Source organism: Fukomys damarensis, unplaced genomic scaffold (assembly GCF_012274545.1).
Source record: "Fukomys damarensis isolate Sample0158 unplaced genomic scaffold, DMR_v1.0_HiC HiC_scaffold_22, whole genome shotgun sequence".
Taxonomy (NCBI): domain Eukaryota; kingdom Metazoa; phylum Chordata; class Mammalia; order Rodentia; family Bathyergidae; genus Fukomys; species Fukomys damarensis.
Window position 1 is genome coordinate 14,202,557 of NW_022900934.1, and position 27,672 is coordinate 14,230,228.

General features: G+C 51.7%; 4 protein-coding genes across 9 annotated transcripts; 3 read left to right on the plus strand and 1 right to left on the minus strand.

Annotated features, from left to right (window-relative positions):
- Positions 1-3,124: 3,124 nt before the first annotated feature.
- Positions 3,125-16,160, plus strand: Pltp (phospholipid transfer protein). 4 transcript variants are annotated; one of them, XM_010626195.3, is made up of 17 exons: positions 3,266-3,348; positions 3,650-3,756; positions 3,844-3,954; positions 4,037-4,136; positions 5,235-5,363; positions 5,633-5,788; positions 6,984-7,047; positions 7,130-7,193; positions 8,162-8,253; positions 10,071-10,241; positions 10,329-10,388; positions 11,743-11,907; positions 12,001-12,068; positions 15,059-15,101; positions 15,202-15,265; positions 15,347-15,423; positions 15,730-16,160. In XM_010626195.3, exons 2-17 carry the CDS (start codon positions 3,678-3,680, stop codon positions 15,859-15,861), a joined length of 1,575 nt encoding a protein of 524 aa, XP_010624497.1. In that variant the 5' UTR covers positions 3,266-3,348; positions 3,650-3,677; the 3' UTR covers positions 15,862-16,160. The 4 variants fall into 4 exon arrangements, with proteins under 4 accessions (XP_010624498.1, XP_010624499.1, XP_010624500.1 ...); XM_010626196.3 differs by lacking the exon at positions 3,650-3,756 and having other exon boundaries at positions 3,125-3,348; XM_010626197.3 differs by lacking the exon at positions 3,650-3,756 and having other exon boundaries at positions 3,220-3,291.
- On the minus strand, positions 16,064-21,954 carry Ctsa (cathepsin A). 3 transcript variants are annotated; one of them, XM_010626202.2, is made up of 16 exons: positions 21,874-21,954; positions 21,497-21,675; positions 21,217-21,328; positions 20,815-20,865; positions 20,634-20,720; positions 20,244-20,399; positions 19,850-19,941; positions 19,399-19,483; positions 18,744-18,835; positions 18,588-18,666; positions 18,369-18,508; positions 17,669-17,744; positions 16,840-16,929; positions 16,575-16,679; positions 16,357-16,448; positions 16,064-16,152 (listed from the first exon to the last, which is right to left on the minus strand). In XM_010626202.2, the coding sequence occupies exons 2-15, from the start codon at positions 21,673-21,675 to the stop codon at positions 16,365-16,367; spliced, it is 1,428 nt and encodes a 475-aa protein (XP_010624504.1). In that variant the 5' UTR covers positions 21,874-21,954; the 3' UTR covers positions 16,064-16,152; positions 16,357-16,364. The 3 variants fall into 3 exon arrangements, with proteins under 3 accessions (XP_010624504.1, XP_010624502.1, XP_010624503.1); XM_010626200.2 differs by lacking the exon at positions 16,064-16,152 and having other exon boundaries at positions 16,344-16,448; XM_010626201.2 differs by lacking the exon at positions 16,064-16,152 and having other exon boundaries at positions 16,344-16,448; positions 21,497-21,678.
- Positions 21,955-21,980: 26 nt separating this feature from the next.
- Neurl2 (neuralized E3 ubiquitin protein ligase 2) lies at positions 21,981-24,642 on the plus strand. Its single transcript, XM_010626194.3, has 2 exons — positions 21,981-22,995; positions 24,302-24,642. Exons 1-2 carry the CDS (start codon positions 22,254-22,256, stop codon positions 24,415-24,417), a joined length of 858 nt encoding a protein of 285 aa, XP_010624496.1. The 5' UTR covers positions 21,981-22,253; the 3' UTR covers positions 24,418-24,642.
- Positions 24,643-25,755: 1,113 nt separating this feature from the next.
- Positions 25,756-26,897, plus strand: Spata25 (spermatogenesis associated 25). Its single transcript, XM_010626193.2, has 2 exons — positions 25,756-25,926; positions 26,277-26,897. Exons 1-2 carry the CDS (start codon positions 25,872-25,874, stop codon positions 26,828-26,830), a joined length of 609 nt encoding a protein of 202 aa, XP_010624495.1. The 5' UTR covers positions 25,756-25,871; the 3' UTR covers positions 26,831-26,897.
- The last annotated feature ends 775 nt before the right edge of the window (positions 26,898-27,672 follow it).

Consider the following 27,672-nt stretch of genomic DNA (forward strand, 5'->3'; position numbering starts at 1 on the left):
GGGGAGGGGGGAGGGGGGGGGGGGGGGGGGGTCATTTCCTGAAGAGCAGCTAGTGTAGGCAATGGGGGGTAGAGATTCAGGAGGGGGGATGGACTGATGCAGCTTCTCCAAGCCAGGCAGGGATCCAAAGAAAGCACAGTTGGAGACAGGGAAAGGAGGGAGCAGGAGGACGCATGCTGACATGTCGGGCAGAAAGCCAGCGTGGCATCTTGTGGCCAGTAGAGCCTGTATTTACTCAGTTGGACCGGATGCTTCCTCTTGTATGCAAAGCAGGGCAATAACAGCTATCTTAGGAGATTGCTGAGAGGGTTAGCTTGGATATGAGGGAGTTGGGCTGAGAACGTTGGAGCTCAGTGGTGGAGTGCTTGCCTAGCATTCGTGAAGCCCTGGATTGATTCGCCATGAAGAGAAAAGAAAATCAGGGAAAAGAAGAGAATGAAGTAATTCAGAGCGTGGGCTCTGGAGCCAGACTGACTTGACCTTGTTTTTTTACCTCTCTGGCTTCAGTTTCCTCATCTATAAACAGGGGTGATGGTGTCTGTTTCATAGGATGTTATGAAGTTTAAGTGAACTTTGATGGTGATGCTTATCTTACAGGAATGCTATGAGGTTTAAGTGGATTTTGTTTGTTAAACAACTCGGTAATACTAATGACCAGAGTCATTTATCAAGCTCTTTCACACACCACATACTTGCTTTATCACTTTATATACTTTATCGCATGAAATCCTCACTGCCACCCAGGAGTTAGGCAGCTGCTGGATCATTCCCATTTAATAAATGTGGAAACTGAGGCTCAGACACAGATTAACGGTTTTATATTTTTGTAGAACAGGGATTGGTAAACTGTGGTCCATGTGCTAAATCCAGGGAGCAGCCTGTTTAGTTGCTGTTTATGTCTGTTTTCATGTTACAGTGGTGGAGTTGAGCAAAGCCCAAAATATGTACACTCTGGCACTTTCCTGGAAAGGCTGACTCTGCTGTGGGAAGAGGCAGAAGCAGGATTTGATCTGGGTCTGCAGCCAAAGGACTTAACTCCCCGACTCTCCCCTTTCATGCGGTATCACTGCTAGTGGACACTAGGGGGTGGGAAGGCATTTCATGTCCTTTGCATGTTGGGAAGCCTCCTCTTTGCTCTTTAAAGTGAGGAGTAAAAGTGCAAGGAACTTGGGAATTCTCCCTCCTTCCCTCAGGGAAGCAGTGAGAGCTCAGGGAGACTGCCAAAGCCTGTCCTGAGGTACACCATGTTCCATCAACGGGACTCTGAGGTGGGAGGGAAACGGGAAACCCAAGTCACGGAGAAGAGGGAGCAGGCTGAATGGTCGGGGGAGTGGGGACAAGAGAAGAAAGAAGAGAGGAGAAGAGAAGGGGATGAGAAAAGACGGAAATGAGGATGATGTGAATGAGAGTGATTGCTAGGTGCAGGCAGGGAGGAGGGGCCTCTCTGAGACCGGGATGACAAGGACCCAGCCTTGGGAAGATCAGGAGGAAAAGCACTCCAGGCAGAGGGAAGAGCTAATGGAAAGGCCCTGAACAGGAAAATCTTGCATTTTAAAGGACGGAGAGGCCAGTGCGGCTGAAACAGAAAGAAGCCTAGATACCTCCGGCTAGCTAACCTAGGTCTAGGGTCATCAGCCATCTTGGTTTTCCTGGTGATATAGGAGAAACTCCCAACCTGCTAGACGTCAGATGTGCCAAGTTCGAGTCCCCTGATCAAACGATGAATTCTAAAGAAGATTAAGAGTAGGAAAGGTTTCTTTAGAGATAGTTCCTGAGTGACAGGAGGGGTCCTGGAAGTGGATGGCCACTGAGGTCCTTTGTCAGGGGTAATTTATACAGCAAAGTCACAATGTGGGTACAGCAATGTAGATCAAACTATAATCAACATATAGGGTTACAAGTAGAGCTGCTTAGCTAATATTGGCTCAATAGGGAAGCAGATCATGTAGCAAGGGCACATGGAAAGAACAAAGGTGTTTCTGGGAAGGGATTGGATCCAGACGCTGGTCACCCACTTGGGTGACTGATGCCCATCTGGACTTCCTGGACCAGGTGATCCTAATTCTAGTATAATTCCAAGCTACTACTTATCCCTCAGGAGACATGTAGGTCTGGTCTGGCCATTGCATCTTTTTTTTTTTTTTTTTTTTTTTTTTTTGTATTGGGAATCGAACTCAGGCCCTCAGGCTTGCCAGGCAGGCACTGTGCCACTGAGTTACAACCCCGGCCCTGGCCACTGCATCTTTATCTTGATGCCTAGTCTTTTTCAGATGCACTTCCAGCCACAATTCTGATATCTTTATTTTTTCTGCTGATTTCCTTGAGAGCCCAGTACCTCTCTGACTGTAGAATTCCTAACTTAGCTGCCTGTAATATTGGGGCTGAATGGGTTCCCAGACACAGGTTTTTTGGGGGTCTTTTTGGTTAATCACGTTGACCTTTTCATCCTAGCTAGATGAGTGCTGTGGTGCTAAGTACACGCTCAGTGGACATCACTGTTCCCCCTTTTCTCTTTGGCCCATTTGACCACAAAAAGGCAGCTAGCACTTGCTCTGTGCTCTTGTGCAAGTCTGGGAACCTTGTAGGGAGCAGATGGGGCCTCCAGGTATTGTCCAAGGCTTCACCTACCAATCTATGGTCCCCAGGAAAGGAGGATTCCAGACACCTGCGGGGGGTCCTCTGGGCTGACAGCTCTTGGTAGCACTTGCTTTTCCAAGTGGGAAAAGTCTCTGAGCCCCAAGGTCCCAGGTTGGTAGGGGGACCCAATAACAAAGGCAGGTAAGGAGCGGTGCTGAGGTGACTGGATAAAAGGAAAGGGAAAAATATGCCTTGGGAATTGATTTCGCCACGAGCCCTGGGTTGCAATAAAGGCCCAGGAGGAAATTTCGTTTATCATGCTCCTGGGTGAGGAAACCGGCTCAATGGCCCAAGCGAAGTGACTCGTCCAGGACCGTGCAGGTGGAGACGCACAATCCGTGTTCGGCGGGCCCAGGCACGCTGGCTCAGGCTTCCTTCCCTTTTGCGGGGCTTGAGTCCCCCACTTGTCTCAACAGCAGCCGGGCTTGTCACGGGGTTCTTTCTGTACAGCTTCCCCACCCTCCTGGCTTCCAGCATTCCGCCCTGTCCCCTCCCAGCCTCCGGGTAGGAGGGGAGAGAGGGAACGGGGAGGGGGGTCAAGGAGGCCCTGCTTTATAAAGGCAGCTGGAAGGGCGCTACCGCCAGACCAGCTGCCCGGATCCCCTGCGCTGCCCGTCGCCCCACGTGACCGCCCTCCCCCGGCTCCACCGCTGAGTGAGTTGGGGTGCGTTCCCTTCCACTTCCAGACCCTCACCTCGCTGCCAGCTCCAGGTAGGGAGGAGAGCTGCTGGAGGAGGCCGTTGATATGGGGGCACCAGGCAGAATCCCTCAAGGGACGGATTCAGGACCGGGAGGTAGCCAGGAGCCCGCGGTGCCAGCACCCACCGGGCGCGGGGCCTGGGAAACCTTGAACCCTGCCCGGGAATGCGCCTGTGGTCGTTGCCATGGCAGCGCACAAGCTTGTGCCGGGCCCGCCCTTGAAGGAAAGGGGAGGCTGTTGAGGGATGATCCCACTGAGCTCCAAACCGAGGATGTCCCTTCCCCCGCGCCCCCCAAATCCTTTGGGAGGCAGAGCTCAGGTTGGATCGCCTGAGTATCAGATGGGACCTCGGGGCTCAGGCCCATCTGCCAAATGCAGACAATATCATCGGCTCCAACTTCTCCAGAGTTATACTGACGGTAACGGTCCGGGCTAGCCTCCCTTCTCGTGGGCCATCCCAGGAGTAGGTTTTAGCAGATGACTCTGCGACCCCGCCCCACCCACAGGCCCGCTCGCCATGGCCCTCCTCGGGGCCCTCCTCCTAGCTCTGCTGGCCGGCGCCCACGCGGAGCTCCCGGGCTGCAAGATCCGCATCACATCCAAGGCGCTGGAGCTAGGTAAGGCGTGGGAGCAGGCCGAAGCCGTGGGGTGTGGTCCCCCGCTTGGAGCGCGGGAGCTAAGGTCTCGCTGCTGCTTCAGTGAAGCAGGAGGGGCTGCGCTTTTTGGAGCAAGAACTGGAGACCATCACTATCCCAGACCTGCGGGGCGAAGAGGGCCACTTCTACTACAACATCTCTGAGTAAGAGGGGACCGAAAGGCGGGGCTTTGGGACGGGGCGGGGCTCGAAGTTGAAGGTAGTTTTAGGCGCCATGGGGGCGGGGCTGACTTAACACGTGACCTCAGGCGGCCCTGTAGGGCCCAGCGGGATGGGGCGTGGCCAGAACGACGGGGCAGGACTAAGAAACTATGGTGGTCAAAAGATGAAAGACCAAGCCCGCCATATTGGCAGGGATCAGGCAGATGGGCGTGGCATAGAAGATGTAGGTGGCACCAAGAAGAACCAAGCAGAACCAGTGGAACTGAGGCAGGCAAGGCCAAAAAGCCCCAGAATGGAATAGTTGAGGAACCTGTGAGTGGATGGAGCTAATTGGGGGGGACTACAAGTGTGACCTGTGTGTTGGGATGTGCCTGATAGGGGAATTCGGATACCTGGCTAGGTAATAGGCAAAGCTAAAAGACCCCGTGGAGCAAACCCAGGTAGGGAAGGAGGAGCAAGCCACAACACTACTGGAAAAAAAAAAAAAAAAAAAAAAAAAAAAAAGCAAGCCACAAGGCTGTTGAAGGCTGATGTGGCCGGAGGTGGTGCCTGCCTATTATAGTTCCAGTCACTGGTAGGCTGAGGCAGAAGGATCCTTTGAGTTCTGGAGTTTGAGACAGCCCAGCAACAGCAAAACTCATCTCAAAATAAATAAGTAAATTTTTAAAAATAGAGAAATAAAAATAGAACGAATGTGAAACTCATTTTTAACACTTGGACCAGGAGTACCTAATCTCTAAGCCACTCAAATCCAGATTGGGTGCTTGACTGGACGTGGTGGGGCATGCCCGTAATCCCAGCATTTAGGAAGTTGAGGCTGGAGGATTTCCCTGAGTTTGAGGCTGGCCTGGGCTACATAGTGAGTTCAAGGCCAGGCACAACCTACATAATGAGATCCTGTCTCAAAAAAACAAAACTCCCCCAAAATAAATTGGGTGCTTTGGGGGGGAAAGGGAATAATTCATTCCCTCGGGCGTGTTTCCACGGGTCTATACCAGAAGAGGAGGGAATGAACTTTCTGTGGTTAGAGGGGTCCCGTCCGTCCTTTTGGCCCTGGATCTGACCCGAGCTTACCCGCAGGGTGAAGGTTACTAAGCTGCAGCTGAGGTCCTCAGAGCTCCACTTCCAACCCGAGCAGGAGCTGATGCTGCAAATCACCAACGCCTCCTTGGGGCTGCGCTTCCGGAGACAGCTTCTCTACTGGTTCTTGTGAGAATGTGGGGCCATCAGGGAGAGGCGGGTGATCTGGGGGCCTGGGGTGCTGTGTGGCTGTGGGCAACCCCTAAGTTTTTCTGGGTTCCATCCTTTCATCAACCGCGCACTTCATAAAGGTTGATAGGAGGCTTTGGTAGGATTTCCGGTAAACCGTGCAGGAGTGAGGCCTTTTTAAGAGGTGTCATAGTGTATGGGAATGGGGAGGGGCGGGGAAGGGAAGCCTCAAACTCCCAAATGGGGTGACCATTAACCCCCTTTGGCAGCTATGATGGGGGCTACATCAACGCTTCCGCGGATGGTGTGTCCATCCGCACAGGTCTGCAGCTCTCCCAGGATCCCACCGGCCGGATGAAAGTGTCCAATGTCTCATGCCAGGCCTCTGTCTCCAAAATGCATATGGCTTTCGGGGGAACCTTCAAGTAAGTCCTAGCTCCAGTGCACCCCCTTTAAACCCTACAATGCAAAATGTGGGAGTCAGACTAGCTGGATTCAGAGCTCAGGCTCCAGCACTTCCCGTGTGAACTTGGTCAAATCACTGAAGCTCAATGCCTCAGGTGTCTTGTAGGTATAATGAGGATGATAACAGAACCTAGTTTATAAGGTCAGAGAGATAACAGTAGTCTTTTGTGTTGACGGTAAAGGACCTGGCACATGATAAATGCCTGAGTGCTGCTTGCTTACTAAGAGTAATTGTGAGGATTAATAGTGTCCTGTGCTGGGTTCTCAATCATAGGTAGCCCTTTACTTTGAAACAGGGTTTAATTAAGTCACTAAGTTGCCCAGGCTGGGCTCCAATTTGCAGTCCTTCTGTCCCAGCCTCTTAAAATGCTGCAATTAAAGGCATGCTCAGTTGCTCTTTTTTTTTTTTGGTGCGGGGGAGCGATTTGAGACAGGGTCTCACTATGTAGTTGAGACTGACCTGGAATTCACTATGTAGCCCAGGCTGGTCTCGAACTCACAGCAATCCTCTGGCCTCAGCCTCCTGAGTGCTGGGGCAGGTGCTTTTAATAATAACAAAAATAATACCATAGTTCCATTTCTGAGCTGAGAAGGGGACTTTGTTGTGCTGGTTCTGGGAGAGGGTGGGGAAAAGATAGTGGACTTATCATCTGGTGTTGGTAGGTTGTCAGCTTTTTATTTAATCAGCAAAGTGTATGCCAGACCCTGAGGATTCAGAAAGCAGCTCAGAGCCCAGCTGGAGGGACTAAACAGAGCCTAGATCAGGACCCTGAGAGGACTAAGAAAGTGCTCTGGGCGTTCAGAGGAGGATGACCTGGGAAGGATGTCTGGAAGGGCAGGGATCTGCGTGCATACAAGAGGAAATCGGGCAGGAGCACTGAAGGCAGCAAGGAAGGCGTCAGGAGGTGCGTGGGTGCCGGGTTGCTCTGCAGCTGAGCAACTGTGATTGGTCACTGGTTGGACCCATGTGGCTGGTGGGGGCAGCAGGTAGGTGAGGCAGTCTTGAGAATCAAGCTGGAGAGGGGTTTGAGGCCTGGATGTTGGTGATTCAGGCTGAAACTGAGGAGTCTGTCACAACTGTGTCTCTGGTCCTTTTCGTTTCTCCTAGACCCAGACTGGGGCTGGGCTTACCCCTCTTCTCTCCTCTACTTGCAGGAAGGTGTATGATTTTCTGTCCACGTTCATCACCTCTGGGATGCGCTTCCTACTCAACCAGCAGGTGTGGGCAGTGGCAGGCTGGGGGCGTGGGGTGGGCGCACCTTGGCTTTGAGAAGGCCCTGATTCTGGCTCTTGCCTCCTAGATTTGCCCGGTGCTCTATCACTCGGGGATGGTCTTGCTCAACTCCCTCCTGGATACTGTGCCTGGTGAGTCAGGGCAGGTGGGGTCAGAAGTCCTGGGCTGGCCTGCAGCTGGTGGGACTGAGGAGCAGGCTGGGTGAACCTCTGTCACTCAGCAGCCCAGTGTAGGCCTCTCCAAGCCCAGCTGTGGAACAGCTCTGGGTATGGTCCTGTCCCTGACTTCAGTGTGACCACAGCAGGGCTTCTGTTTCCTTGCTTGGCTGGCAGTGCCTCCTTCTAGGATTGACAGGGTCCTCATTGCTGATTTGGGGCCAATTAGTTTTCAACATCTAGCAGATACTAGGTGCTTATTTAACATGAATTTTGTTCCTAACCATGGTCTTGTCGACTATGGGACAGAGATCTTATCCTATCATGCCCAACACACAGGATGTGCGAAGGAAGGTTGAAGGAGGGAAAACCAAGAAAGGAAAGGATTCCTTTGCCTTCTTATTTGGTGACTTAATGAAACCCCTGTGGTGGTAACAACAGAAGTAATAATAAAAATAATCATAGTCAGGGGCCAGGGATTTAGCTCAGTGGTTCTGTTGGCTGCCTGACGAGCACAAGGTCCTGAGTTTGATCCTCGGTACCAAAGGGGGGGAAAAAAAATCAGTCAGGCACGCTGGCACAAGCTTGTGTAATCCCAGCACTCTGGGAGCCTCAGACAGGAGAACTGCAAGTCTGAGCCCAGCCCAGGCAAGTTGCAATTTAGTGAGACCCTGACTCAAAGTAAATAAAAAGGGCTAAAGATGTAAGCTTAGTGTGTAGGGCCTGCGTTCAATCCTCAGCACTAAAAAAAAAAGAAAAAGAAAAAGCTAACATTACTGAACACTTATTACGTATCAGGCACTAAGTGGTTTCCACATAAAACAAATTCCATCCTCATAACAACCCTAGGAGGGGAGTATTACGTTATGGATGAGAGGCCCAGAGAGGTTAAGCACCTGGCCTAGCATCACACAGCTTTGAGTGACTAGAGCCCCTCCCTGCAGTGCGCAGTTCTGTGGATGAGCTGGTTGGCATTGACTATTCCCTCCTGAAGGATCCTGTGGTCTCCAACGACAATCTGGACATGGAATTCCGGGTGAGCTGCCTGGGATGGTTTCTATATAACCTGACTTCTAACCACACTCTTCTTCTGAGTTGCTGGTTTTATCTTCCTGAAGCACAGCTTGGATGCAGCCACTCATTATTGAGAGTGCTGTGGTTCCTTGTTGCTGCAAAATTAGGTTCAGCCAGCTGCCTCTGGGGTTTTGTCCCTACCCTCAGCCCCACACTGGGGACTGAACTCAGGACCTTTGTACTGAGCTATATCTCTACCTTTCTTTTTTGCTAGGCATTGTGAGTAATCTAAACATGATTTAAAGTGTACCAGAGGATATGTGTACGTTATATGTAAAGGGCAGGGGTTTTAGCTCAGTGGACTGCCCTTGCAAACGCAAGGTCCTCAGTTTGATCCCGGTACCCGCCCCGCACCCCCGCAAAAGTCCTATGTAAATACTATGTTTTTTGTATTTTTGTTTTTTTTTTTGAGACAAGGTCTTGTTATGTAGTTCAGACTGCCCTGGAACTCACTATGTAGTCCACGCTGGCCTCTCAAGTCATGGCAATCCTCTTGCCTCAGCCTTCTGAGTGCTGGGACTATAGGTGTGCGCCACCACGTCTGGCCTTCCAACTTGGAATTCTGCCTCAGCCTCCCTTGGAATTACAGATGTGCACCACCACGCTCAGCTGTCTGGCCCCATTTTCCTAACCACATCCTGTTTCTTTGCAGCTACTCTTGCCCAAATAAGCCCCTCACCTCTCACCTTGGTGCTCGTACACTGCCCATCCCCCTTTCCTCAAAGGAATCGGGTATGAACCTCCTTTCACCCTCTCAGGTGAATACTTTGAATCATCTTGAGGTTACTCATAATGTCTAGCACAATGTAAATACTGTGTCAATAGCTGTTAGAGTGTATTCTTCAGGAGCTATGACAAGAAAAGTCTATAGGGTACAGGCCTGGTACAGATGGAGTGGTTCCTGTCAGTCAACGGTTGGTAGAATCTGTGGCTATGGAGGACCAATCGCCTCCTGTGCTCATTTTAGATAAGATATGAAGACTTCTCAGAGAGGGGTGATGTTAGCTCGGGTGCTGGTGCACACCTGTCATCTTAGCACATGGGAAGCCAGCCCGAGCTACATGGTGAAACCCTATCTCAAAAACCAAACCGCAAAGGAAAGAAAAGCTGGGTGCGATGGCAGATTTAGAATCCCAGCACACAGGAGGCCGGGAAGGAGCACTGAGTTTCAGGCCAGCCTGGACTGCATAGGGAGACTTTGTCTCAAAAGAAAACAAAGGGGGGTGGGACTGATGTAGCATACCCAAGGCCACACAGCTAGTGTGTGAGTACCTTTGCTCCTCCCAGTGGAAGAAAGCCAAGAATTTCAGAGCACAAAATCTGTGGCTTGAATTCTGAAGCTCAAATCCTGGCTCCGCCACTGACTAGCTCTGTGACTTTATGGAAATGATTAACCTGCTGTGCCTGTTTCCCAATATGGAAAAGGGAACAGCAGAGTGAGGAAACACACCTCAGGTCCGCTACTTGAGTTGATCTTCATGCAGGGGCTGAACGAGTACCTGGCACTGACCCCCAAGCCTGTGTAGTAACAGTGCTCGTTAATGCCATCTGGCTTTCAAGGCCTACTCAGATGCCACCTCTCCTGTGGAACCTTCCCTGGTGCTCCCCTCCCTGGGCCAGTGATTTCCTCCCTGCAGTTCTCCAGCTGCCCACCTTGCAATGCCTTTTAAGAGACGTGCCTGAGTCTTCCCAGAACTAGCACAGGGTGAGGAGACACCTGCTGTCAGCCTGGATGCTGGGCTGCTCTGCCTTGATCCTGACTCTCACCCCCAATCTCAGGGGGAATTCTTCCCCCTGGTGGAGGGGGACTGGAGCTTCCTCAACCAGGCAGTGGAGCCTCAGCTGCAGGAGGAGGAACGGATGGTGTATGTAGCCTTCTCAGAATTCTTCTTCGACTCTGCCTTGGAGAGCTACTTCTGGGCAGGAGCCTTTCGGTTGTCATTGGAGAAGGTAGGCCAGGGCCTGTTGGTAGGATGGGAAAGGGGTCCCTGATCGAGCTCCCAATGACCCTGTCTCGTTCCCAATTCCCCTGTTCAGCTGCCAAAGGATCTGGACATGCTGCTGAGGGCCACCTACTTTGGAAGCATTGTCCTCCTGGTGAGCACTGGTGGGATACAGGGGTGTGGCCAGGGTTTCAGGGCAGCCACCTACACACCAGAGAGGGGTGAGTAGAACGTATAGAAGAGGCCCCAGCAGAGGCCCTGGAGGAGACAGAAGCCCCCACCTGTCACCTGTGGCCAAGTCCATTTCCAAATCTACGAAGGGAGACGCTACTTCCTGTCCTGTGTCTGGCACAGAGATCCGGTGAGGGTGGGAGAGAACCCAAGTCTTGCGAGTGTAGGGACTTTAATGAAAGAAATGCTGCCGTTATTTGTTTGGTATCGGGGATCGAACTTGGGACCTTGTGTTTGTGAGGCAGGTGGCAGAACCACTGAGCTGAATCCCTCCTGGCTCACAGAGGTTATTATTAAAGGATGTTTTCTCAGTTCATAAGAGCTGGAATTTGAATCTGGAATCTGGTCGGGAACCTCTTCTACCTCATTCAACCTCATAAGGTGGTCACAGGGATTAAAGAAATTAAACACATAAAATATTTAGAACAGCACCTGACACGGAGCAAGCATGCAGTAAACTCAGCTACGGTTATTGCTGCTGTCATCAGCGTCATCACCACCACCATAAAACTTCAGACCAGACAGTAAAGAGCATGCGATCTGCTCAGCTTCTGGTTCTGCAATTGATGAACTCTGTGACCATGGACAAATTACTAACCTCAGCGCCTCAACTTCCCTATCTCAAAAATGAAGATAGTATTACCTGGCTCACGTGGTTATTGTGAGGGTTAGCTGAATTAATATACACTCAAGGCTCAGAATCACGTTGGTGATGAGAAAGCACTGGAATTTAATAGGATTCCTGCGTGTCCTGTAGAAGTAGCACAGAAGCTCAGAGAAGGGTAACGGAGCTGAGATATCAGTACATAAAGGCTGTCCCTGCGTCTAGTTAGGGACGGACCCCGAACATTCAGGAGGAAGTATTAGGAACACACCTGTAACCCCAGCCCTTGTGAGGCTGAGGCAGGAGGATTGCCATGAGTTGGAGGCTAACCTGGGCTACATAGTGAGTTCAAGGGCGGCCTGAATTTACAGAGCTAGACCCTGTCTCAAAAAACTAAAAAACTGGGAGGGGGGAGGTCTTGAGGAGGGGAATGGGGTAAAATGATTAATTAAAAAAAAAAAACAAAACCCTAAAAGAATGAATTAGGGAAGCAGAGAAGGAAGAAGACACTCCTTTGTGTAGCACAAAGGACAGAGGCCAAGTTTGGAAGCCATGCAAGTCTTGGAACTTGCAGTCTCTGGGCTCCCAGAGGGTGGAAGCTATGTTATCTTCCTTTTTGGGGTTCTCCAGGGAGCAGATGGGGATTTGACCTGCCCTCCAACTCTGTTCCTAGACCCCCGCAGAGATCGATTCCCCGCTGAAGCTGGATCTTCGGGCCATAGCCCCACCACGCTGCACTATCAAACCCACGGACACCACCATCTCCATCACTGCCAGTGTCACCATTGCCCTGAACCCGCCGCACCTGCCGGAGATCCAGCTGTCCAGAATGATCATGGTGCAGGCCCCAGGCTGGGAGCTGCCGGGGATCAGGGAGAATGGGGCTGTGGACTTTCAAGTCCATAACACACCCTCCTGTACTTGACCACAGGAAGCGCGTCTCAGTGCCAAGATGGCGCTCCGGGGCAAAGCGCTCCGCACGCAGCTGGAACTGCACAGGTAAGTGGATGGTGAGGATCGGGCCAGCCTGGCCACTCTGTACCTTAGTGTTTTCAGGGTAATCACACCTGCCTGGCAGAACAGTGGAGCTAAAATTGAGCCATATCTATGTGCCACTGGAAAGCTGGGATCTTTGTTAATGCAGACAAAAGTTTTCCCCTTTTTTTGTTGTAATTTTTGACAGTGCTGGGAATTGAACCCAAGGCCACATTCACGCTAGGCTAACATTTAACCACCACGGTGCACTTCTGGCCCTAAAAGTACATACTTTTTTTTTTTTTCCTCCCCCAGTACAGGGAATTGAACCCAGGGCTTTTCCCCTGAGCTACATCCCCAACCCTTTGTTACTTTGAGATATAATCTACTGAAGTCAAACTTGGAGTCTTCCTGCCTGAGCCTGCCCCCAAGTGCTAGGATACAGGCATGTGCCGTCATACCCAGTCCAAAGTACATTTTTGTTTTGTTTTGTTTTTTTGAGACAGGGTCTCTATGTAGTTTAGGCTGGCCTCAGACTCACAGAAATCATCCTGCCTGAGCCTCCTGAGTGCTGGGATAGGCATGTGCCACCGTGCCCGGTCAAAAAAAAAGTACCTTCTAAAAGTAACTCCTCTGCCTCCCAGCAATCCTAGAGGCAGGCGAAGCAGGTACTATTAGAGACAAGCAAACTCTAGCAGAGATACTGACAAAACTAGCAGAGAAACTGACATGACCACAGTCGTACACTAAAGATGTTGAGAATGTGAGGTGGACAGAAACTTCAGGTAAACACCTTTGTGACCTTGAAGCAAGTTATTTTATCTTCTTGAACATCACCCCCCCCACACCCACACACACCGTGAAATACAGATGAAAATATCACTTACTCAGCCAGGTACGGTGGCGCGCACCTGTGATCCCAGCATTCAGGAGGATCACTGAGTTCCAGGCCATCCTGGACAATATAGTGAGTTGAAACCCAGCTTGAACTACATTGTGAGACCCTGTCTCAAAATACAAACAAAAACATTACTTACTTTCTAGGGCTGTGTGTTCTTTGGTAGGTAGCCGTTAGCCACGTGCAACTACAGTATTTACACTTAAATTAGGCACAATTAGTTTTTCAGGTGCACTAAGCCGCATTTTATTAGCCACATATGGCTACTGGCTACCACCGTGGACAGTACAGATACAGAACATTTTCCAGAGTTATATTGCACAGTGCTGTTTGAGGGCTGGAGGCAGGTGTGGCGATGCTTGCCTGTAATTCCACTACTCATGGTGGGTGAAGCAGGAGAATTGTAAATCTGAGCCCAGTGCGAGCAATTTAGAGATTCAGCAAGATCCCGTCTCAAAATTAAAAAGGGCTGAGGATGTAGCTCAGTGTGAAAGCTGTGGGTTCAATCTCCAGGACCACAAAATAAAAAATAAAACAAAATAATTTGAGAGCTGGGGGTTTTAGCTCAATGGTTCTGCCACCTGTCTCTCAAGGGCAAGGACCCGAGTTCGATCCCTGGTACCAAAAAGAAAATAAATGGAGTTGCAGTCAGGCGTAGTGGTGCATGCCAGTAACCCTGGCTCTTGGGAGACTGAGGCAGGAGGATGAAGTGTACAAGTCCAAGCTGGATGTGGTGGTGCATGCCTGTAATCCCAGCTCAGGAGCCTGAGGCAGGAGCACTGCAGTGAGAGGCCAGCCTGTACTTCAAAGTGAGACCCTGTCTCAAAAAGAAAAAATAAAAAAAAGTACAAGTCCAGCTTGGGCCACATGGGGAGACCCTGTCTCAAAAAACAACAAAAATAGGGCCAGGGATTTAGCTCTCTGCCACCACACCTGCTTCGAAAGCACAAGGTCCTGAGTTCGATCCCAGTTACTGCAAAAAAACAAAAAACCAACAAAAATAAATGAGGGCTGGAGGTATAGCTGAGTGATAGAGCACTTGCCTAGAATGCTTGAAGCCTAAGTTCCATCCCCCAGCATCTCTCTCTCTCTCTCTCTCTCTCTCTCACACTCACACACACACACACACACACACACACAGAGTAGGAGGGAGGTCTAAATGATAGAGACAGGGTTACAAACCTAGATTTTATAGGCAAGCTCTGATACTTTTGCTGTGTGACTAGGCAAATTACTTAACCTCTATGGGCCTTATTTTCCTCATCTATGAAGTGCAGTTTTTGTTTTTTGTTTTTTTTTTTTGGTACCAGGTATCAAACTCGGGTCCTTGTGCTTGTGAGGCTGGCAGCAGAACCACTGTGCTAAATCCCCGGCCCGAAGTACTATTTTTGATGGTGTCTACTTCTTTTCTTTTCGAGACAGTGTCTCACTATATAGTGTAGGTTGGCCTTGAACTCTGTAGCAGTCCTCCTGCTTCAGCCTCCCAAATGCTGGGATTAAAGGCATGCACCTCACAGCTGGCAATTTCTTAGGGTTGTTATGAGCATTAAATTAATTGTTATTTTAGCTGGATGTGGTGGCACAGGCCTATAAGCCCAGCATGCTGGAAAGCTAAGGCAGGAGGATCACAAGGCAATTTAGCAAGACGCTGTCTCAAAAAAACCTTTTTTCCCCCTCCTAGTACTGGGGGTTGAGCCCAGAGCACTTTATCACTGAGCTACAAACAGTATGTCGCTAAATTACCCAGGTTGGCCTGGAACTTGGGATCCTTCCTCAGTGTCCTGTGCAGCCAGGATCACAAGTGTGTGCCATGCCATTCAGCTGCATTTAACTTTCTAAAAATGTTTAGTATCTGACAGGGAGTAAGCACTGTGAGTTTTGTTAAATAAACGACATACGCAGCGCTGGCAGTGGGAGTCGAGTATAGAGGCACTTGACAAAAAAGTCACGGAACTGGAAAGCAGGGGCCCCAAGGAGGCAGAAGTGACACACAGTGCAGAGGCAGTGCCGCGGGGAAGTCACAGAGGTGGAACATGGAAGACTGGAGGCAGGTACCACGGGCAGGCAGCCTCCGGGGCTTACAAGTTCGCTGGCTTTTGTTTCTCTTGCTCCCTAGGTTCCGGATCTACTCAAACCAGTCGGCACTGGAGTCGCTGGCAGTGAGTTGAGGAAGGTGGGGGGTCTGAAGGGCTTGACGGGGGGCGGCTAACGCGGGCGGCCTGCCCACCCCTGCCCGGCCTTTGCCTCTCTCCCTGCCAGCTGATTCCGCTGCAGGCCCCTCTGAAGACCCTGCTGCAGATCGGGGTGATGCCCCTGCTCAATGGTAGGGCTGGGCAGGGGGAGGGACTGGGGAGGAGGGGTGAGCTGGGGGAGCCCAGACTACGCTGGCTGTTCCCACCCACAGAGCGGACCTGGCGTGGCGTGCAGATCCCCTTACCGGAGGGCATCAGCTTCACCCATGAGGTGGTCACGAACCATGCGGTGAGCACGGGTGTGAGCGGGAAGAGGTGCAGGTTCCCTTCCCCACAGCTCCCCAGATTCTAATCCCAATGCCTGTCAATCTCTCAGATTTTAGCTGAGAGGTCACCTCCTCCCCTCTTTTAGGAAGCCCCCTGATGCTCAGTCTGTGGTTCTACATCTTTGACCTAGAGCCGCAGAAACCACTTTGCCTCTGACTCTTCCACTAGATTGAGACCTGGCCCCCCACAGCCAGGGGCCTTGTGTTTCTCTCTCGACTCTGCCTCAGTGATGGCATGAATGAACGAGACCCCTTTCTTCGCTTCACAGGGCTTCCTTACTGTTGGGGCTGACCTCCACTTTGCCAAAGGGCTGCGAGAGGTGATTGAAAAGAACCGGCCTGCTAACAGCAGAGACGCCCAGGCACCCAGTGCCCCTCCGCTCTCCACGGCAGCTGCCTGAGCCCTCAAGCCCCATGTTGGCAGCTGCCGGTCAGGACTTTAGCCCTTCTCAGTCTTTCCTTCTGCCCCTCCAGAGCCTGGCAGGGTCCCTCTAGCCCCCAGTGCCACAGAGAAGACAGGGTTTGAAGTTGTACGTTTAATTCCATAAGCCGTTTATCTGTCAATTATAATCCGTCCACCCCTCCCCTTGGGCTGTCCTGAGAGCTGTGTTGGGGTCCTGGGAAGAGGATCAGTGCATCAGGAAGAGCTTTCTTTAAGCAGGGAGAGAGCCAGGCCACTCAGGTAGGGGCTGCTGCAGGGATAAAATGCTAGCCTGCCCCTCGCTGTCTGAGACACAGGGCTCAATCTGGGATGCTAGAGGCTGGGAAGTGGGGGCGGTGCTGGGAGCAGGGAGCTGCCCCCGCAGGGCATTCTGGGTAAAGGAGGACCAACCTCCCTCCTAGTGGCAGACCCTGGGAGGGGCTGGATCAGACAGTAATGCACTTCCACTGGTCACCTTGGTCATCAGTAGGGCTCTTTGTTCAGGAAGCGGGAGAACATAGTGAAGGCAGCTAGGGGCTTGTCAGTGGGGACCATGTGTCCAGCACCCTGGGGAAGCAAAGCTTTGTGAGAATCTGGCCCCATCATTACTTCCTTCTTCCTAACCTTCCCTCCCTGAAAACCCAGTGGTGACCCAGAGCAAAAGGCAGCCAGAGGGTATGACCCAGGCCCTACCTTAATGGTGAGGAAGTCAATGTAGGAGAACTCCTTCACGAAGCCAGCAATCTGCTCCCCACTGTCCCCATAGTCCACTAGCCAGGGCCGGCGCATCACCTCCGTCTGTCCCACCAGGAAAGACATCAGCCTATGGCAACTTCATCCCTGCTCATGGCTGCCAGCCAGACCCTACTCTCTGTTTGCCCTCTGAACAGAGCTGCTCCCAGGTACCTTCACCTCTACACTCAGCCCTGTCAGGGAAGGCTGGAAACCTCTGCCTTACCTTCTGGTTGAGAGAATCCACAAACCACTCATCCCCCAAGAAATTGCAGGCCATGTCCACGTCTCCATTGTATATCAGGATCTGGTATTTCTGCAGCAGGATAAGCAGATAAATAGGAGATCTAGAATATGCCCAAGCCCCAGCCCTGCCCCTCAGGGAATTCAAGGGGCCCAGCTAAATATTGTGACCTGGGAACTTCTTGCGTTTTTTCTGTTTACTACACATCCAGTGAGGACTAAGGAAACATTTTATCACAAAGGCACATAGTAGTATAAGTCCCATTTTACTGGAAACTAAAGTTAGAGATAAGAAAAAGACTAGCTACTTGGCTGGGCATGGTGGCACATGTCTGTAATCCCAGCACGCAGTGGGCTGAGGCAGGAGAGTTGCTGTGAGCTCACCAGCCTAGGTTACATAGTGAGTTCAAAGCCAAACTGAACTACATAGTGAGACCCTGTCTCAAACAACAAAAAAGATAAGACTTAATACTGGCCTTACATAACCATGGGCAAGGCTGTTGCCTATCCTGTTTATTTGACCCCCCCTCACTTTTTGGTGCTAGGGGTTGATTTCGGGACCTTGGGCTTGCAAGACAGGTGGCAGAACCACTGAGCTAAATCTCCAGCCCAATTTGCCTATTTGTGACATAATCCAACTTGCTCTTCTTGACTTATGGAAAGTAGCATGAGGTGCAAACAAACGGGTTCAAATCCTGACCCTGCCAACCACAGGACCTTGGGGAGAGGACTTCACCTCCTGGGGTTGCAGCCTTTCTACTCCCAAAGGGGGCTCTAAAGGGGCCGTAGCTTGCTGTGCTGTCCCTACGCACCTGTGAGTTGAGCAGCTTCAGGTACTGCGAGTTCATGTTTTGGTAGAGTCGGCGATATTGTAAATTCACCAGGAAGCTGTAGGGAGCACAGGGCCCAGAAAGAACAGACAGCAGAAGGGGAAAAAAGCCCAGAGATCAGGTTTTTTCTCCTCTCCCCAACCTCCAACCTAGGAGGCAGACAGCTGGGTTTTCAAGTATGTCACTTCTCTAGGACCTACCTGGATGGGAGCTGGCATTCAGAAACCCTCGGCCCACCCCAGTGAGTAATGTCCTGGATGCATTTCGGTTGTTACAGTGACTGGAACACAAGTGGCACTGAGTACTTAGGAGCCAGCAAGTGTGACAGTCACAACACATAATAGCAGGGTAGAGTATGGGCAATGATCAGCAGAGCAGACCTGACTAAACCCCACTGGCTGTGTCACTCAACTTGGAGGTAAGGGATCTTAAACATCCTTCACAACAACTAATTTTCACGTCCCAAAGGCCCACACTGCCCTCTAGAGAAGCCTCAGCCAGAGGATCCCTAGGAACCCTGTTTTGTTTTTGTTTTTGCTGTACCAGACTGAACTTAGGACCTTGCATTTGCCAGGCAGGTGCAGCACCACTGAGCTACATCCCAGTCCCACGGGAACCTTGCTGATGCCCATGAGCCCTGGCAGCCTGCCACACTGAGCTACAAGTGGCCATGGAAACTTACTTGCACATGTTCCAGGGGGGCAGCTGCTCAGGGATGTGGAGGGCCTTCCGTACATATGGGTCATTGAGGTAGGTGGAGGGAGCTGTGGTGTTGGTACAGGGGGGGTCCATGCGCACTTTGTTCCCAGAACGCAGCAGTGCCTGGGGGCAGCCATAAGGTCAGGATCCTCACTTGCCTGCCCTGCCCACTCCTGGGGAGGAAGCCCATGCCTGTGCACACCTGATGCTGTGTCTGCTTCAGTGGCAGGCGAGTGAAAATGTTGCCGAAGTCCTGGACCACAGTCGTACCCTTCTCATACCTGACAGCAATGTGGGGATGGGTGCTGGGCCTATAGATGGGGCTGGGGTGACCCAAGAGATACAAAGCAGCTCCTACCTAAGATGGCCAGGCACACCCCCAGCACACGGGGCGTAGAGGTTGTAGATGTTGAGGCCAGAGTTGCTCACAATGTGGGACACTTCCTGAAGCTGCAACAACACATCAGCATGCTTCACAGATCCAAGACCCGCCACAGTCTCACCCGCTTACCCCAAGACATTTCACCTTTTTCACAGGTGGGGAAACAAGCTTAATGGAAGGAGTCTTCCAGACCTGGATCCAAATCCCAGCACTATTTTCTAGCATTACTAAGGCAAATGACTTAAAAATTCTGGGCCACAGCTTCCTTACTGGGTAACCCAGAGAACACTGCCAAAAGGTGCAGCTTAGAAAAGCAATGGCGCTGGGCCTGGTGAGGCATGCCTGTAATCACAGCTACTTGGAAGGGTGAGGCAGCAGGATCACAAGTTTGAGGCTAGCCCAGGCAACTTAGTGATTTAAAAAAATAAAAATAAATAAGGGCTGGGTGTGTAGTTCAGTGGTAGAGTGCTTGCCTAGAATGTGGAAGGCCTTGGGGTCCCTAGAAGAAAAACAAAAACAATAAAAAAGCAAGCAAGGGGACCCATAGGGAATCCCAAGGAGGGGATGTGATTGTGAGTCTTCTCAGGATTAGGGAGGGCAGGGCTGATGCAAAGTAGATTCAGAACCTCACATTTGTCACACAATCTGGGTCTTTGTTGTCATAGAAGTTACACTTGTCCTGAGAGCAGCAGTGGTCCTGGAGCAAAGACCAGAGCCTGTAGGAGATCAGAGGGGAAGTGCTTAAGCCCAGGCTGGGCAGAGATAGCAAGTGTCCCCTCTCCACCCTTCAGCTGCTCACAGGGCCCGATCCCAGGTGACAAAGAAAGATATCACAGGCTGTGGAATATAGATCACCAATCTTAGCTCCCATTTAACCTGCCCTGAGTTATAGAGAGAGCCCTCTTTAGTCCCTTTAGATTCAGATATCTATTCTTGGCCATTTAGCGCCAAACCTTCTGGCCACTCCAGTTTCCACCTGCGCATAAACCAGGGCAAGGTCTGGGATATGTGCCAGGAGGATGGATCTGTGATTTCATGACCGGCCCCACCTTTAAGATTGCCCAACCGACCCTCCTGAATACCTGTTCCCCAGAAGCCCATGGTAGTAGGCAAAATAGACCAGAGAGTTGTCATTCTGCTCATAGGAGGAGAGTCCATTGCCTACAGCCAGCCCCTGTGGAAATATCCAGGGCACTGAGGTCATCTGTAGGAAGAGGAGGAGCTTCCCTTGACCTACACCTAGACCTAGTGGGGGTGGTGCGTGGAGGAGGCCACTCAAGGTACAGAAGGAGCTGGCAGTCTGCCAGGTGAGCTTCCTATAGTGGGACCCATACAAGCAGAGATAGGGTAGCCAGTGACAAGGCAATTTCGAAGGAGGTTGGGAGTAGAGGTGAGGGGGCAGGGTTGACCTGTCTGACCTAACTGCAAGGCTATGGCCACAAAGGGCCTCCCTCCCCTCCTGCAGCTGTCCTGCACCTGAAGGTTCATGCTGGTGTCCTGCATGACCAGCACAGCCAGGGTGGGGATGTAGATGCCAGCATAGCTCTCGCCAGTCAGGAAAAGTTTGTTATTCTTGTATTCCGGAAAGAGACGGAAGAAATCCTTAAGGGCTTCAAAATTGCTCTGGGCAACCTGGGGGTGGCAGGATGGAGGGAACCAGGAACTTTACCATTTGAACTAAAAAGATCCTTAGAGATAATGAAACCAACACAACCTTGTTTGTGCAAGAGGAAGTGACTTGTCTATGATCATACCACATAGCACAGGACAGAGTCAAAAATGGACTGAGGCCATGCTCTCTCCCCTCATCAAGCCACCTTTGGAGAGCCCAGGGAGGCTGAGGTAGTGGGCAGGCACTGGACTCACCTCAGTGTCATTGGTGGCATAAACCTTGTCATCAGAGTAGGAGAAGCCCACCCCAGCTGGGGACTCGATGTACAACATGTTGGCAATCTGGAGGGGAGGAGAAGCTGAGCTGAAGAGGGTTTCTCAACCTATGCAGGTGCCCAGATAACCCCACGAGACCGACACCTCATTCTGTCCATACCAAGTTCCAAGAATAAGGGTTGTACTTCAGAGTGACACCGTCCGGCTGAATCTGCAGAGGAAAGAGATGGCTTAGTGAGTTTCAAAATCCAAGGAGGTGGAGGGAAAGGGCCATGGTGCTAAGCCCTTTATATGTGAGGCATTCCCTTAGGCATCCCCCGCATTAAGACAGTGATACAAGGGCCAGGGTTTAGCTCAGTGGTGCTGTCACCAATCGCCTGCCTGGAAAGCGCAAAGTCCCGAGTTTGATCCCAGGTACAAAAAAAAAAAAAAAAAAAAAAAAAAAGTGATACAGATGAAAAGACCAAGGTTCGGGAGGAAGGAAGACATTTTGGAAACCCATACAGTCCTTTTCTTCCCTCTCCCAGCCTTTTCCTTGGGGAACTGCCCCCTCTCTACTTACCAGGAAGGGACCGTGCTCTGTGAGGAACCCATCCAGGGAGCTGCAGCCCGGACCCCCGTTGAGCCAGAGCACCACAGGGCTGTTCTTTGGATCTTTCTGGGACTCCACAAACCTGTGATGGGGTTAGGGCAGGGCTGGTGCAGATGGAGGGGCCCCCTCCAGCCCTCCCGCTCTCCAGGAGCCCGCAGGGGTCTTCAGAACCTCCGGCTCTGCCCTCATTGCCCTGGAGGGCAGCGCAAGTGCTGCCTCCCACCCCACCCCAGGGCGCAGCGCCACAGACCAGTAGTGGAAATGCTTGGAATCCGAGGCTCTGAGGTAGCCAGAGTACTGACGGAAAGAAGGCTGCTTGGCCAGCCCGGGGAGGCACTGGATCTCGTCCTGGTCGGGGGCCGCCCAGCCTCGGGCCGCCCAGGACGCGACCAGCAGCACGAACAGCGGCGACAGGGCGGCTCGGGCCATCTGCTAAGGAAGCAGCGGGCACCTGCAGTTTACTAGCTCTTTCGCTTCGGGAGCTTGGGTGCAGCAGTTCCTGGGGAGGAGCTGGGTGCATCCTCCAGGGAACCCCCAGCTCCGGCACCCGCTCCCACCTGCAAGGCCGCTGCCGCCGCCCACCGACCACGGTCTCGGGGATCCCTTCCCGCTTCGGAGTTCCCTCACCTCCGCTTCCTAGCGTCCTTGTTCTACTGGAGGCGCCGCGAGACTGAAATCATGTGTACTCCGAGTCACGTGAGATCCGGCATCACGTGACAGTTTCTCAGTTCCTTTCTGGGAATTTAGGGGGCGTGAGCGGTCAATTGCCGGGTCAAGGTCCGCGGTAGTCTCGGGGCCAGCGATCAGATGATCTGGGCGTGGATCTGCTGGTTCCTCATCCCCCTGGGGATTCGGTCCTGGACAAGATCCTTGAGCAAGCGGCGCTAGGACCCCCGGGCAGAGTCTCGGAGATGGGGATGGTTGGATACCTTACATGGTTTCCCGGCGGTCACCAGTTGAGCCCAAAATAGCCCCCGCCGCCTGCTGGCCTGCCTCTGGGCCGAGCGATGGCTGCTACCTCCCACCCGGTGGAGTTGGGTTCTCCCTGGGGACCCACGAGTCCGGAGCCCCCTCCCACCCGCTTCCACCGTGTGCACGGGGCCAACATTCTCGTGGACCCTTCGGGGACGCGGGCCACACGCGTGGAGAGCTTCGCTCACGGTGTGTGCTTCAGTCGCGAGCCACTGGCCCCGGGCCAGGTATTTCTGGTGGAGATCGAGGAGAAAGAGCTGGGTTGGTGCGGGCATCTGCGCCTCGGCCTGACTGCGCTGGACCCAGCTAGTCTGGCGTTTGTGCCAGAGTTTTCGCTACCCGACCTGGTCAGCCTGGGCCACACCTGGGTCTTCGCCATCACACGGCACCACAACCGCGTGCCTCGGGAGGGCCAGTCCGAGGCAGAGGCAGCGGCCCCCAGCCGACCCCCAGGCCTCCTGGTGGAACCGTTTCTGTGCATTGAGCAGTTCCGAATTCCCCGGGACCGCCTGGTGGGCCGAAGCCGGCCAGGGCTCTATAGCCACCTGTTGGACCAGCTCTATGAGCTGAATGTGTTGCCTCCTACCGCGCGCCGCAGCCGCCTGGGTGTTCTCTTCTGCCCGCACGCAAATGGCACCGCAGACATGCACATCATCGTCAACGGCGAGGACATGGGCCCCAGCGCCAGAGGGCTGCCAGTTGCCCAGCCTCTCTATGCGGTGGTCGACGTGTTTGCCTCCACCAAGAGCGTACGCCTGGTCCAGCTCGAGTATGGCTGTAGGTATCCCACCCTCTGGACAGTGACCTTCCTGGCAAATGAAAGAACGGAACTTTTTCTTTTGTTCTGGGGCCTTGGCCCTGAATTACACCATTGTCAGCCCTGTCTTGAATTTAAGATTCTCTGGGATTACAGGTGTAGTACCACCCTGGACTGACAACATGAACTTGTTAGGATTCCCTAGTGAGCTGGCTAGGCTTTGGTCTGTCCTGCCTGGTTTAGAAGTAGGAGAATCTGGCTTCAAATTGCACCCCCGCTTCTAATTTTGCACAAGATGAGTATACTCATCTCAGCTGATTCAGATGCTCTGCAGGTCCCTTTCAGTTTTGACAGTGGTTTTGATATTAACCTAGGGCAAAGATTCTAAACCAATTCCTAGACATTGGGCCTCAAGAATTGTGTTCTTGGGCCTGGGATTTAGCTCAGTAGTGCTGTTGTCTGCCTTGCAAGCACAAGGGCCTGAGTGCGATCCCTGATACAAATAAATAAATAAATGAAAAAAATTGTTTTTACTAGAAAAATGCTCATCAATTTGGATTAGTTTAGAGACACTACAGACTCCACACTGAGAACTTTTAAATTTTGAGATCTGAAAAGCCAGGTGTGGTGGCGCATGCCTGTAATCCCAGCACTCAGGAGGCTGAGGCAGGAGGATCACCGTGAGTTAGAGACCAGCCTGGGCTATATAGTAAATTCCAGGTCAGTCTCAACTCTGAAGTGAGTCCCTGTCTCAACCTGCCCCCCACAAAAAAAATTTAAAAAAAAATTCTGAGATCTGATATATTACAGCTCTGAAGGGATGGGGATGTAGCTCAGTGGCACTATGCCTGCTTGGCAAGCACAATGTCCAAAAATTACAGTGCTGTTAAGCTTTGTTTATATCTCGAATCACTTTGCGGGGGGGGGGTACCGGGAATTGAACTCAGGACCTTGCATTTGCCAGGCAGGCACAGTGCCACTGAGCTACGTGCCCAGCCCTCTGATCCCATTTTGTGAACTCAGTGATCTAGAACCTTCTCTGTGCCAGGCCTGGACTGGGGGCTGTGGTTGCATAGACAAATCAGAACTTCCTGCCTCCATAAGCTGTTAAGTGAAGCGGGACAGAATTGTGCTGCATTGTAATAGAAACAGGGCAGCAGATTGCAAAAGTTCCTTTATCTCAGGCAAATGAGCAGGCTGACCTGGAAAGCAATAAAGGTCTTGCCCAGTTGATGGCAAAGTGGGGATCAAAACCTAGATATTCTGGGTCTCAGGCTCAGACCCAACCTCTACGTCAGTTTGCCTTTGATGTCCTTCTTTCCTCAGTGCTGTCCCTGCAGACTCTGTGCCGCCTGGTGATCCAGAGGAGTGTGGTGCACCGGCTGGCTATTGATGGGCTCCACCTGCCCAGAGGACTTAAGGATTTCTGCAAGTATGAATGAAGGCCTGTAGCTATGCAGAGCAGGAGTGCATCCTGCTCCCAAAGCCATGTCTAGTCTGAAACTGGCTACATCGCTGCCAACCAGGACCAGAAATAAACATAGCTGAACCTGACATTCTTCTGGTTATTGGATTGTCCTCTAGCCCCTGCAGTCTGTGAGAGGCAATTCTAGAATCACTGCAGGTCAGCAGATCAGAGTAAAGAGACCCTTTTAGACACCACCTAAACTCGAGGTTCCTATCCTGGCCACTTGTAAGAGTTATCTGGGATACCTAAAGAATGTAGATGTCCCAGGCTCTGCTGCTAGAAAATTTTTTTTTTTTTTGGTTTTGTGAGACAGGATCTCACTATGTAGTTCAGGCTGGCCTTGAACTCACTGTGTAGCCCAGGCTGGCCTCAAACTTAAAGTGACCCTCCTACCTCAGCCTCCTGAGTACTGGGATCACAAATGTATGTCACTACACCCAGCCCCTCTTGTTGATTCTAATGTACTGCCACGGTTGAAACAAATTTCCTTAGAACAGAGGCTTCAAGTTTGACACATAGTATAGTCACTTGAGAGGTTTAAAAAAATACCTGGGGTTGACCCTGGGATTCTGATTTGTCTGTGATTAATGTGGACATCAAGAATTTCTCAAAGTTCCATGCCAGGGGATGGTGGTGCACACCTGCAATCCTAGCATTTGACGGGCTGAGGCCAGAGGATCATTGTGAATTCAAGGCCAGCCTGAACCATATAGCAAGAGCCTGTCTCAAAAAAACAAAACAAAGGGGCCAGGGATTTAGCTCAGAAGTGCTGCACCCACCTCTTAAGTGCAAGGTCCCAGTTCGATTCCCAGTTTGATCCCCAGTACTGGGGAAGAAAAAGGAGGGGGGCAGGGGGAAGGAGAGGAGGAAGAAAAGGAGGGAGGAGGGGAGGAGGAGGAAGAAGAGGAGGAGGAAGAATTATTTTTCAAAGTTCCCAGGGAGATTCAAATGTATAGCCTAGGCTGAGGATTAGTTCCTTAGACCAACTATTTCATTTTGCAGAGGGGAAGCTGAGGCCCAGAGATGACAATGCATTTGTCCTCTTGCTTCAGCCTTCTGAGTACTGGGACCACAGGTGTACACCACCATGCCTGGCCTTAGACTCCTTTATTTGTATCTCTGATCATTTGCTTCCATACAGATGATTGCATCTCATTCTCACAACTGATGAGGGAGGGGGCAGTCATCACTCCTATTTTTCAGGTGAGGATGCTGAGGAACAAAACTGTCCTAGCGACTTAAAGGGTGAGAATCTAGAACAAATACCACTTCACTGTCATGTACAGGTTCTAGAATGAGCAGGTCAGTGGTATGAGGCAGGCTGAAGGTATAAAGGGAGGGATTATGAGGTGACATTCTAGAAGGGTGGAGAGGGTAGGATAGGAGGCATGTAACTATTCCCTCATAAACAGGGGCTTTGAGGCAGACATGTTTTACTTCCTGTCTCCACAAACTCATTTGGGTCTTCTGCCTTCTGGCCAAGGTGAGAGGGGCTCCTTGAACCAGAGGGGACACTGCAATTTCCTGGCTCTGGTGCTTCCTGGCTCTGGGGAGGTGGTTTCTGCTGGGCATTTGGGGGCTGGCCTCGGAGTCAAGACATTCCAAAAGTCTCTACTAATTGCTAATCCCCCACTTGCTGACTTATTCATTCAGTACACCTCTAGTCACCTGCATAGTGTTGGGGACTAGGGGTATGAGTAATACTTAGTTCCCAAACTCTAGACAGTCCTTCTTGGACTGGTCTTAATTGCTCCTATTCCCAAGCCCTGCCCCTCAGGGCCTCTTCCTCAAAGAGGCCAAAAATAACATTCCATCTCATTCCTGTCTCTGCAGGTGGGGCTGCTTCTCCGGGTTCCTCCCTTGGCCTCTATAGTCCTGCAGAGCCAGTGGTGGTGGACTCTGGTGGACCAGGCCCGCTGAGCCAGAAAGCCAAGCAGGTGGTACCTGGTGCCCAGGCAGTCCCTGAAGCCAGACATTGCCCTGGGGGTGCTAGCTGGGAGACACTGCCAAGGAAGGAGCACAGCCGATACTGCCACAAACTCTGCTTCATGAGGTGGCTGGAGACCGTGGGCTGGGAGGATGGCTGCTCCAGAAGCAGAGCTCCTCATCTGGGTGGCCCCAGCAGGCCTGGGCTATCACAAGAGGTTCTGCCAGTGCCCTCTGAGGCAAGGGGGAAGGAGGCCAGCTCCCAGCCTGACATCTGCATCCTGACCCTGGCCATGATGATCGCTGGCATCCCCACCGTGCCTGTCCCGGGCCTGCGGGAAGAAGACTTAATCCGGGCAGCTCAAGCTTTCATGTTGGCCCATCGGGAGCCAGAGAGAGCTGTGGAGGGGCCGCAGTGGGTGCGGGCACAGCCCACACAGCCTCTAGGGAGACTCTCCTAGTGAGATCTAGGAGGGGCCAGCCGCCTGGCTCCTGCCTGTAGCTGGATGAAATAGCACCAGACACACAGGGTGGCTTCTCTGTATGGTTTTTGGGTAGACAGGGTTTGTGGGAGCCTATGGGAGGAATGAGAACTGGGTGGGTGGTGACAAAATTCCAGTCCATTAGGGCCCAGAACCCATAGTTTGGTACCATTAAGTCTGATCAGATAGATTAATTAAAATTACTTAGGTAGGGGGCCATACTTGGAGAGTAAAGACTTGATCAAAGTTTCTTATATACCCAGGTACAGTGGTGTACAGCTCCTTGGGAGGCTGAGGCAGCAGGATCACAAGTTCAAGGTTAGTCTGGGTAATTCAGGAAGATTCTGTCTCAAAAAATAAGAAGCCACGCATGGTGGCATATAATTGTAATCCCAGCATTCTGGAAGGCTAAGGTTAGGAGGATCAGAAATTTGAGCTCAGCCTTTGCAATTTAGTGAGAAAAGGCTGGGGATGTACCTCAGTATGAAGGCCCCGAGTTCAATCCCCAGTATTTAAATAAACAGAAATAAAAAGGGCTTGGCTGGGAGTGGTGGCGCATGCCTGTAATCCCAGCACTCAGGAGGCTGAGGCAGGAGGATCACTGTGAGTTCAAGACCAGCCTGGGTTAGTGAGTTCCAGGTCAATCTCAACTACATAGTGAGACCTTGTCTCAAAAATAAATAAGTAAAAAAAGGACTCCTGTTAACAAACAAACAAACAGCTACAGACAAAGCCCAGTGATAGAAAACCCATTGGGTTCAATCTCCAGTACCAGGAAAAAAAAAGTCACAGGTAATGTGAATTTTCCTCCTGCCTTAAAT

Coding starts and splice junctions, on each gene's coding strand:
- Neurl2 (XM_010626194.3), top strand. CDS start 22,254: ATGGCTGCTACCTCCCACCCGGTGGAGTTGGGTTCTCCCTGGGGACCC. Junction 22,996..24,301: donor GGTCCAGCTCGAGTATGGCT/GTAGGTATCCCA, acceptor TTCTTTCCTCAG/TGCTGTCCCTGCAGACTCTG.
- Spata25 (XM_010626193.2), top strand. CDS start 25,872: ATGTTTTACTTCCTGTCTCCACAAACTCATTTGGGTCTTCTGCCTTCT. Junction 25,927..26,276: donor TCTTCTGCCTTCTGGCCAAG/GTGAGAGGGGCT, acceptor CTGTCTCTGCAG/GTGGGGCTGCTTCTCCGGGT.
- Ctsa (XM_010626202.2), bottom strand. CDS start 21,675: ATGGCCCGAGCCGCCCTGTCGCCGCTGTTCGTGCTGCTGGTCGCGTCC. Junction 21,329..21,496: donor TCCAAGCATTTCCACTACTG/GTCTGTGGCGCT, acceptor ACCCCATCACAG/GTTTGTGGAGTCCCAGAAAG. Junction 20,866..21,216: donor CAGAGCACGGTCCCTTCCTG/GTAAGTAGAGAG, acceptor TTTCCTCTGCAG/ATTCAGCCGGACGGTGTCAC.
- Pltp (XM_010626195.3), top strand. CDS start 3,678: ATGGGACCTCGGGGCTCAGGCCCATCTGCCAAATGCAGACAATATCAT. Junction 7,194..8,161: donor CCTCCTGGATACTGTGCCTG/GTGAGTCAGGGC, acceptor CCCTCCCTGCAG/TGCGCAGTTCTGTGGATGAG. Junction 10,389..11,742: donor TTGGAAGCATTGTCCTCCTG/GTGAGCACTGGT, acceptor CTCTGTTCCTAG/ACCCCCGCAGAGATCGATTC.